Here is an 11,205-nt window from a genome sequence, read left to right as displayed (position 1 = left end):
CGCACAAACATACTTGTTTATTTTGGTGTTATTTGTTAGGACTAGGGACTAATCAATGCTAGATCTTTGACGGTGGTATAGTTAAACAAAAAGTATGAATTATACTGTGGGCATGGAGGAGGCTCAGAGAGCACATCCACCTGGACCAGAGGAATAATCAGAGTAGCTGAGGGCTGTTGGCTGATTGATCCTCTGGTTCACAAGGCAGCAGCAGAGCTGCCAGAGGGATAAGCATGAGAGACACATGGAGACAGAGACTGAGCGGAGCTGCAAAGCCGAGGTGCCAGCTGAAATAAGCTGGCAAGTTTAAGTAGAGTTCGGGTTATGTTTTCTCACATGTGGTAAGAATAAAAAGATACTGAAAAGCAACATGTTTGTTTCTGGATGTGTGGGAGACCCCATTGGCATCGTCAATTGCCACATATGCATAAAAACTCTTAAAATCTTAAAAATGTCGATGTACACTTATCAGGATCAATGAAATTGTGTCATTAAGAAATCATGGCTGAGATCATTTTTCCGTGCATATCTTTGACATTTCTCTCATGACATTGTGCTGTTACTCTACTGTGGTATTATTATTATTAGTAGTAGTAGTATAAGTAGTGGTACTACCAGTCTTTAACACATTATATTTACTGCCTGAAAATCAAGATCTTCTAAAACCATTCAAGTTGGGTTATGTCAGAAAGTAAGATTAGAAAGGGGGGAAAGATTTTCAAGTTTAAATATGTTCTGATGTTTTGCAAACATATAACCAGCTTGTGACCTATAGTCTATATGTATATCCAATTGACAACCACAGATCTGCTCCTCAACGTATTCCCAAAGTTTTTATTTTTACTTCATTACTATCAACAAAATATATTATGACTTGTGCTTCTATTTATTTTGTTGATTTCGATTTTCTCCCCACAGACTACTGCTCCAGCCTGAAGATCACCGATCAGTCCAACGAGAAGATTGGCTGCACACTCTTCTGTGAGAAGCTGGACGACCATCCCAAAATCTTTCAAATCGGAGACATTGTCCGCATGCACAGAGTCAAGGTGCAGCCTGCTTCTTCAGTCACCATATCCTGTTACCTTGAAATTTAACAAACTTGAATGTATACACTCCAGCTGAAGTGGTCACTTATAAATGATCCCACGTCTCTGCAGGCTCAGTGCTTCAACAACTCCATCACGCTCGTCAACACATTCGGCTTCTCTGTCTTGACGTTTGACGGGGGAGTGGGTGCAGCTGTGGAGCCACGGACGTCCAGCCGCTCCTTCCACTTTGACCAGGAGGTCCGTAGCACTGTGGAGGGGCTGCGATCTTGGGCAGCCAGCCAGACTCTCCTGCCCACGGTGCCCACAATCCCACTGTCTGCCGTTGAGCCCAAGGCTTACTTCGACTTGACCTGCCAGCTGCTGGCCAAAGCCCCCATCGACACCACCTGCACCCTGCTGAGGGTAACGTATACATATACAAACAGATTTGTTTTTATAATGTTATGTGGGGTTACAGTTTATCATTGTGCTTGAAGAAAGTCTACTAGGCAAAATGATAACTGAGTCTAAGTTCAAATCCCTTTAACAAACACAACAGGTCACCCCCTGCACTCTCACTGTTAATAATAATAGATTAATCCTGGACAGCTGCTGAGGTTGTGTTTTTTATTCTTATGAAAGTTACGAATGACAAATGAGATGAGGTCCCATCGATCTACCAGTCGAGCAGAAGATTCCAGCCCGTCTGCTTGCTGAATGGTTTCTCACCAATGTTTGCTATGATGATGATATTTAATGTCAGAGTTTTCTGAATCTGTGTATTTCTATGTCTGTACAGAGTCGGTCACTATAGTTCATAATATTTTTTTCAAATTATTGGAAATGCTCCATAGCCTGTTTCTGTGTTATTTTTTTCCCCTTACCTTAATCTGAACCTAATGCACACCTTAACAACAACCACAGGGGTGCGACAGATTACATTATTCTAACACAATGACAACACTATCTGAAGGGAGAACAGACTTTGGCAGAACTGCTGTGGTAAAGCAGAGTCATGCTGCAGAACTAGCAGGCGGAGGTGGACAAAGCACAGTTGAACACAGTCAGGTTTGGAGTCACTGTGGCTGTGGGGTTCTTATACTTATACCTCTTTTACACCAAGGTTAGTGGATATACGCAGATTTATAAACCCAGGTAAACCCTATAAAAAGCCATTTGTGACATAGAGAAAAAAAATTCAGGAGAGTGCCCAGAGGTTGTCAGGAGTGCATACAGGCACCTGGAAGCCATACAAACTAATGAGTCACATTATGAGTTGCCGTGATGAAATTCAGCCTGTGATTTAAATTTTTTACTGATTTTTGGTGTGGTTTTGAATCCAGTCCTCAATGGGTTGATGGATTTTGGTTTCTATTGACCTTAGTTATGTAATGTTGCTCTCAAAAAATGATACAATGTACATCAGTAAAGATTTTCCACTTGTATAATTTGTTCATCAAGATCTGATCTGTGATGTAAATGCTCCCTTCATTTTTTGAGCAGTGTACGTTGAAAAACATGGAAGTACATTGAGGTACTAAATGAGATCTATTTGTGCTATGCCAGGAAGTTCAATTGGCGTCATAACATCACGCAGAAAAAGTGCAGCGTCGGCGTGTAGACTGCCAAAATACAGTAGAAAAAGAAGGAATTATATATTGCAGTGCCCATTCTAAACCTGCCTGTTTGGAATGTGCTGTTTGTTTGTCCTATGTTGATGCTCCGGAGCTACTTCAGAATTATTCCTTGTCAGTAGTGAGTCCTCCTCAAACAGTTCTACAATATACTGTCACTTTTTTATTGTTTGTGTGCTGGACGTTGTGTGCAGAGCTCTTTATAAACAGTCTATGGTGCAGAGTGAACTTTGCGTTTATTGTACCTGCTTTATCTGCAGTGAAGATTTTATAGTTAATGTTTTTCATGAAATGATTATTACTGTTCTTGTTTGCGGTTTGTATATAAGCTTGAATGATTTACTGCAGTGGTTAATTTTTTCATACAGGTCTGTTAAGCAATCAAGACAATTTTCAGACCCAAGTTCACAACTTTTCAAAATTACATTACATTACATTTCATTTAGCTGACGCTTTTATCCAAAGCAACTTACAATAAGTGCATTCAACCATGAGGGTACAAACCCAGAACAACAAGAATAGAGAAAGTACAATTTCTTCAAAAGAGCAAAACTACAAAGTGCTATAAGTAAGTGCCATTTTAAGTGCTACTAAATTGTTAGTTTTAAAAATGTTATTCAAGGTATAGTCGGAAGAGATGTGTTTTTAGTTTGCGGCGGAAGATGTGTAAACTTTCTGCTGTCCGGATGTCAATGGGGAGCTCATTCCACCATTTAAAATAAAAGCTCTACTGCTGTAGAGCTCTCACATACAGATCGTTACAGAGCACTGGGCGCTTATGTATTCACTTTTATAATATTGAACCTATTGCATGTCCAAATCGCACCAAACTTGTCCCTGCACTTCCCATGATGACTAAGAATGGACATGCCAAGATTAAAGTCGATTATATGAATGGTTCGGGAGATATGCGTTCCACATGCAGACAGAAAGACAAAGTCAAAAGCTGATAAATGGACTTGTTCCCAGTTTAATGGGAAATGCAAACCCTTAACCCTCCTTGAAAAAGCGTGAGGTTACATCCACATGATGTGACAGCAGTGCCGCTGTTAACATCATCAGTGATGGTGGTGATGCTGAGACATTTCTAACATACACACACAAAAAGAAAAGGGAATCCCAGAAGCTTCCCAGGAGGCTGTTTACTGTCAGAATGCATCCATTTGTTCCTCCTGTCTTCTTTTATTAGCCACTCTCACCTGTTTTTGTTCTTATTGTGGATGTTAATGAAACTTGTCTTTTTAGGTAGCTGCCACGTTTCTCCTTGTTCCTCCGACTACGCTCCCTGTTAAAGCAAATTTCCACTTACTTTGATTTGAAACTAAAGAAGTCGATATTATTTTTTTCCTTCGTAATAATGGAGCTGTTTGCCTTCAGTCTTCATCAGTCTTGTAGTAAATCTACTTCAGTCTGACAGCCTCAATGGGATTTGGACTTGTGTATTTTATCTCGGTACCTTGTGTATCAGTGTATCTTACCTTCTACCTCAGTGATGAAAACAGAAATGAGGCTGTAAGTGACGGCTGGGTTCCTGCCAGTGAGGCTGATAGAGTAGATAAATTTGAACAGGGTTTGGCAGCGAATCTGCTGCTCTGCTGCCAGGCTGTTCTCACTGATTCCTAAAGCTGGGCTGAGCTGTAACAGGCTGCTGCACAACCACTCGTACAACCAGGAGAGGGTGTTGTCCAAATCATAACAAGCTTTTAGATGAAGAAGAGATTGTTATACCCCCAACTCAAGCACCCCACCCCACCTGCCCTGCTCTCGACTGCTTTACATCAGCCCAATTTCACTTGTGACAACAAATGTGACTACAATGCTCAGATATAACCGCACTAATAATGTCAAACAGTTCAAGTAGATAAATTAATCCTTTTAATTATTATTTTTATTCAAAAACAGAAAAAGAAAATTGTTTCATCTTCTCCAAAGGGAGTATTTGCTACTTTTAACTGTTTTTATTTTATTGTGATAGACATTTGAGGATGTCACTAATCTGAACTTTTCATCCTTATTTAACATTGTACATAATTAATAATAAATAAATTAAAAATAATAAAGCACATTAAGCAATGAAAATAACCCTAAATTACAGCACTAAAACATTTTTCGTCAGTCTTTATTCTGTTGAGTGAATGAACTGACAAGTTTTTAGAAATACAAATCATATTTTAGATTTTCTTCTACTGAGATCTTTCCAGTCAGATAATGTTGTTTTTGTATTATATGCATTAATAAAACACAAGATGATCACTATTCTCCTTTTCTCATGTTGCGTCAGACTGATCTGTATCTGTCTCTCTCTGCATCCACACAATGGAGGTGTTGCTGGTCACTGTGTGTATTTTAGAAGTAGGAATACTAGTGCATTAACTAAACCTACTTGTTGAATGAGATGTTTGATTGACCTGTGGTAATGCTGGTTGCATCTTTCTTTTGGGGGACTTCTAAAGTGACCTGCACTACTTGAGCTGCAGCAAGTAAAGATCACAGAACCCTGAAGCCACGCCCCGCTGCTGCACTGAGGGCTGTTCACCTGTTTGTTCAAAGTTCGGTGAAGCTCCACTCGGTACAGAGAATCCTCAACTGGAGAATGAGTTGTCCTTGTCTTTATCATAAAGGCGCCTGTTGTTATGAACACTCTCTTGTCGTCATTGACAATGTCTCTTACGTCCCATTGCTCCAGCTTCCTGTTTATTTGTTTACTTTGGCAGCATGTGGATCCAACACAACCTGTGTGGTCCTGCACACTAGTTTGCTTTTGACCATCACGTACAAGTGTTTGATAAGCTCTGTCTCCTGTTCTGATCAGCACATTCTCACGAGTCATCTGTTTTGTGTTTGTCAGGTGTGGGACGGGACCAAGTGTCCTCGCACTCTGCTGAAGGTGATACTGGAGGCAAATGTCACAGAGGGGCCGACCGTCTTCTCCAAGAAGAAAGAGGACCTCATCGCCAACATTTTCGTCTACGACAACCACGTGGAGGTCGCCAGTCAGCTGAAGGTCAGAGATCTCTTAGAAAAACAAAATTTTCCAAAAAGATGTTTTATCACCATGGTAATGCTCAAGGTACAAATTACTACCTGTGCACTTGACTCATTTTGCATCAAACGTCACATCTCCTAATTCTCAGTCATACTTCAGTCACATATGAGCGGAGAAACAACAGATACATAGTGCTGGAATAAGCAGAACCTTCTTCTTCCAGACTTAGCGTTGCACACAGTGTGAGAAAACAGATCAGTTACCCAGCAAACATTTCAACGTAAAAAAAAAGTTTGAATATACGTCTAAACCATAGACTGTATGAAGACGTAAAGAGAGTTTGTTGTGAGGATAGCCGACACCGGTGTCGATGGGGTGTCAACAAAACCATGTGATCTCTGCAGCGGAGTTATTACGTGATGTACAGCCTCTGTATATTTTGATGCAGAATAATAAGCAGAAAAACTAAGTAAACATACCTTAGTTAAGTAGATACATAGTCTGTCAGTGTCTTTAAAAATAATATAATTAAATCTAATAAAAGGATAGTGCTGCAGAGAAGGTATGTTTTCCAGCTAAAATACAAAGGAATAAAATATAAATAGATATTTAGTTTTTTTTTTACATATAAATGTTTGGTTTTCATCATTTTGATTGTGGACCAAACATCAGCCACAGCGCTGGTTGTCTGTTTATTCAAAGTTTATTAAAAAAGAAATCACAACAGTCAAAAAAACTGCTCTTCAATCGGCCTTTGAATAAACGTGTGTAGCTGATAAGAAGAACAGTTCTTGAGATATACAAGTCACATACTGACAGAGCTTTCTGGAATCACTAGACAGAGGAAAGGTCACTGTTATTGATGGATCGTTCTTTTTCATTTTCTAACACATACAGGTAGATGGAGGGGAGGGAAGAGGGTAAGGAGGGTAGGGGGTTAAGGTGTAAGGGAGTGGGGGGAGCTGGGATGAGGGGCTGATTGACAGGGCAGAGGGAGACGAAGGATGGGAGAGGAGATTAGGAGGAGTTGAAGTTGAAGAGAAAACAGGGGAGCCTCCTGCCCGTCGTCCCCTCGCTCTCCTTCTCTATCTTCTTCCTTTCTTTCTTTTTCATCTTCTCCTCCTTCCTTTCTTTCTTCTCCATCTTCTTCTCCTTCTTCCTTTCTTTCATCTCCATCTTCTCCTCCTTCTCTCTCTTTTTCCTTTCTTTCTTCTCCAGCTCCTCCAGACAGGCGCTTTCAGCCTCCAGCTCCTTCAGACAGGCGCTTACTACTTCCAGGTCCTCTAGACGGTCGTTTTCAGCCTCCAGCTCCTTCAGCTCCTTCAGCCAGGCGTTTTCAGCCTCTAGCTCCTTCCGACGGACATTTTCAGCCTCCAGCTCCTCCAGATGGGCCTTTATTCTGTCAAGCTCCTTCATCCAGGCGTTATCAGCCTGTAGCTCCCCCAGACAGGCCCTTTCAGTCTCCAGCTCCTTCAGTCGGGCCTTTACTCCCTCAAGCTCCTTCAGCCAGGCGTTTTCAGCCTCCAGCTCCGCCAGATGGGCGTTTTCAGCAGGAGAGGCTGTTTATATAAACACATGGATTTAATCATGTTTTATATGTAACATGGATTTAATCATGTTTTATATGTAACATAGATTTAATCATGTTTTATATGAAACAGATACTGTAGATGGAACCATGTTCTTTATTTGATGTGTAAAGGCAGGTGTACAAACAGAACATGTTCCTCTATAGGAGTGAGTAAAGCCCCCTGAGAACGTGGATTATATGATCATCATCACAAACAGAAGCTTCACCTAACCATCTGCCCAGCATCTTCAAACCACGTGATGATGTGGCAATAACAAGGACACGCCCACATTAACCCAGGCAACTAGGTCCTGCTCCTCACTCACAGCCCTTAAAGGTCCAGTGTGTTGTTTAAAAAACAAAATTACTAATACTTAATACTATTAAAAGGGTCCAGTGTGTAAGATGTTATAATTTCATCGGGAGCTGGTCCTCTCCCACTAAGGCTGCTATGTTGCACCACCATGTCTCTATAGTAGCAAAAACCTTTTTGAGTTTTTCTGATGCCTAAAAACAATTTTAGGATCTCCTTAGCTGCTGATCTCCGCAGTTTCTCCAGAAGTGGTGTATTTGTGAACATGTCACAGTGAGAGCCTCCAGAGTGGGCGGACATTCTCCCCCTGGCCCCCTGGTGTACAGGGTTGATGATTGTGGACCAAACATCAGCCACAGTGCTGGTTGTCTGTTTATTCAAAGTTTATTCAAATAAAAATCATAACAATCACAAACACTGGTCTTCAATCGGCCTTTGAATAAACATGTGTGTAGCTGATAAGAAGAACAGTTATTGAGATGTACAAGTCACATACTGACAGAGCTTTCTGGAATCACTAGACAGAGGAAAGGTCACTGTTATTGATAGATCGTTCTTTTTCATTTTCTAACACATACAGGTAGATGGAGGGTGAGGAGGGGAGGGAAGAGGGTAAGGAGGGTAGGGGGTTAAGGTGTAAGGGAGTGGGGGGAGTTGGGATGAGGGGCTGATTGACAGGGCAGAGGGAGAGAAAGGATGGGAGAGGAGATTAGGAGGGTTTGAAGTTGAAGAGAAAACAGGGGAACCTCCTCCTCGTCGTTCCCTCCTTCTCCTTCTCTCTCTTCTTCCTTTCTTTCTTTTTCATCTTCTCCTCCTTCTTCCTTTCTTTCTTTTTCATCTTCTCCTCCTTCTTCCTTTCTTTCTTCTCTATCTTCTCCTTCTTCTCGCTCTTCTTCCTTTCTTTCTTCTCCTCCTTCTCGCTCTTCTTCCTTTCTTTCTTCTCCTCTTTCTCCTTCTTGACCCTCTCCTTGTAGCTGTCAGTCTTCAAGGCCTGTTCCTGAAAACACAGAGACAACATAAGTTTCACTCTTTTCTTTTTCAAAGTCTGAATCGGAAACAAATCAACAATCCAATATTATTCAATCAGAATGAGTTGGTGTAACGTACCTGAAGCACAATGTTCTGCTGGATCAGGAGTTTTATGGCGTCCTCCAGCTTGATTTCCTTTTCTAGGGACTCCTCTATTTCCTCAGACCTGCCCTCATTTTTGAGGATGTAGTGCTGCAGCTTGTCCTGCTGGAGCTTCAGGTCTGCATTCGGGGAGACGACCTCTTCCTCTTTTACTTTAAAGAGGGAGACGACCTCTTCCTCTTTTACTTTAAAGCTCATGTTCATGTTTCTGAGCTCCTTCTCCAGCTCCTTCTTTTTGGCTTTTTCAGACTCCACGAGCTGAATCAAGTCGGTCAGGTCGTCTTTGGACTTCAACAGAAGTGAGGCAGAAGACTCCAACTTCTCGACCATCTTCTTCTTCTCTTCTCCCCAGGAAATATTTTCCATGGTGATCTGCTTTTTGAGAGCAGCGTTTTCAGCCCTCAGCTTCTCCAGCCGTTGGTTTTCAGCCTCCAGGTCTTTCACCCGGGCATTTTCAGCCTTCAGCAAGGCATTTTCAGCCTCTAGCTCCTCCAGACGGGCGCTTTCAGCCTTCAGCTCCTTCAGACGGGCGTTTTCAGCCGCCAGCTCCTGGTTCTCCCTCTGCGAGTCCTGGAGGGCTCGGCGGAGCCTTTTCTTCATGCTGCACTTGTGTTGCTCATCTCCTGAGCTTTTGATCCTCTCCATGTCGATTAACAGGTGCTGCAGTGTAGCAAGAAGGTTTCTGTAGAGTACTTTCTTCTGTAGCTGTGTACAAAAGTTTTTGTAGAGTATTCTCTTGTCTTGTGATGGTCGAAAGTCACTGGAGAGAAGTTTCTCGTGTGTCTGACGTTGGCTCACGGTCGTCGTGTCTGGTTCCACTGACAAATGTTTCTCTTAAATAGGTGAGCTAATTTGCTATGATCTGTTTCATTCTACAACACTAGTATGACTTTGAAGTTGATCAAAGGAGGATTCCTTTGATCAACTTCAAAGTCATACTTTAATCACAGATGAAGACCATAGGGTCTAACACCTAGTCGTCGTCAAGGGAAAATTGGCGTCAGGTCACAATGTCAGCATCTGTCCACGTGCATTGGATTTCAGACAATAATTCTGATAACTGATTGTTCACTAAGAAGTAAATGTAATCAGACAGACACAGATTTCATGGGTTAAATACTCAGACGAAACCCATTTGCTCATATCTTGGTATTAAAGGGATGTTAATTTCTTGCCTATGAATTTGAAATGGAAATGCTGAAAGATATTTAAATAAGAATAGTGTATATGGAATTTCAACGTGTATCAGACATGTAGTGACTGTGTCATGAACTCGAAAATACAGTTTTAAAGTAAAAAACTAAAGTAGATAAGTAAGAAGTGGGGAAAGAAAGCTCTGAGCTTTTCTGAGTCAATAAAGGATAAAAACAGGTCGTGTCTGCTGAGCTTTCTCAGATTACAGAGTGAGACGGAGGGATTGTTCCTGATTTAAAAGTTGCTGACAGCACACAGAATCATCCCTGATAGGAATCAGTCCGGAACACAACACAGTCAGGTTTTCTGTTGGATGTTTGTTTGAACCTGCCGCAGTGATGGATGGTGGCTCTCAGTCAGTTACACAATCGCTCAGAGGATTGTCTCTATGCTGAGTTTAATATAGACGTGTACTCAGAGTTCTGTTGTAACGTCTGCAGAGATACAAAAAAAAAGACTCTTTATTGAGAGAAAGGCTCAGACTTTAGAGTTTCTCCAAATTCACATACTTTGAATTTGTTTGTGTCTTGTTATATATTCCCACTTTGAACCACCTGCTGTTAGAAATTAGGTGAATTCAGGTGATATCAACAGAAAAGCATCTATATAAGACTTTAAAATACGTACAATACGTACACGACATTCAGGTAACTCAAGCCATCAAGAGTTTGTTTTTTTTCTATCTTTCTTCATGGGTGCATTCTTATAGTTTGAGAGCAGGACTTAACGTTTGAATTTTGAAATGCTTTCACCTAAAACCCTGCACTGGCACTCAAATAGCCCCTGCTTGTGCTTAGATTTGCTCTCCTTGTGCTCAAACTGTGTGCTGGCACTCAGATATTTTATTGCTTGCACTTCCAAAGCTCCAGCTTCAGGTCCTCTCCTCACTCTGCTTCTCTGCGCATGTGTCTGCTCTCCAATTTCTCCACTGCTCTTGGATTTTTCTTCTGTCCTCTGACCTCTTTTGTGCAACAAGTCTGTCAAAATTTGCACAAGTGTGAGGTGAAGAAGTAAAGCTGGAGCACTGAACATCTGAGTGCAGAAGCACAGTTTGAGCACAAGCTGAGCAAATCGAAGCACAAATTGGGTATCATTGAGTGTGAGCTCAGGGTTTTGAGAAAGAGCCTTACACAAGTCCTGCTGTCAAACTGAAAGACCATGCCAGTGTTTCCCCTACATGCATTTAGCAGCGGCGGTGCTGAATTACGACCGGCGCTGCTGACCTTTTTTTTTTTTCATAACAACAAGCACAGAGTAGACCTGTTGCAATTATTACTATATCGACCTATCATATAATATATAAATAATAACTCTGGTTTGGTACATACATTTTGGGGACCTCGATA

The 11,205-nt window shown here is 41.5% G+C and overlaps 1 protein-coding gene across 2 annotated transcripts in view; it reads left to right on the top strand.

Moving 5' to 3' along the window:
* The window catches only part of pot1 (protection of telomeres 1 homolog), an 82,649-nt gene that overhangs the window by 35,309 nt on the left and 36,135 nt on the right, over positions 1-11,205 (top strand). For both annotated transcript variants that reach the window (XM_034588798.1, XM_034588797.1), the window contains exons 8-10: positions 919-1,049; positions 1,161-1,454; positions 5,514-5,669. In XM_034588798.1, the coding sequence (XP_034444689.1) occupies positions 919-1,049; positions 1,161-1,454; positions 5,514-5,669 (581 nt within the window). The remainder of the gene's footprint in view (positions 1-918; positions 1,050-1,160; positions 1,455-5,513; positions 5,670-11,205) is intronic.

The sequence above is a fragment of the Hippoglossus hippoglossus genome, chromosome 6, assembly GCF_009819705.1.
Source record: "Hippoglossus hippoglossus isolate fHipHip1 chromosome 6, fHipHip1.pri, whole genome shotgun sequence".
In the NCBI taxonomy this organism is placed as follows: Eukaryota; Metazoa; Chordata; class Actinopteri; order Pleuronectiformes; family Pleuronectidae; genus Hippoglossus; species Hippoglossus hippoglossus.
The sequence above is the reverse complement of the archived record's forward strand: the minus strand, read 5'-3'. Positions and strand labels throughout refer to the sequence as shown.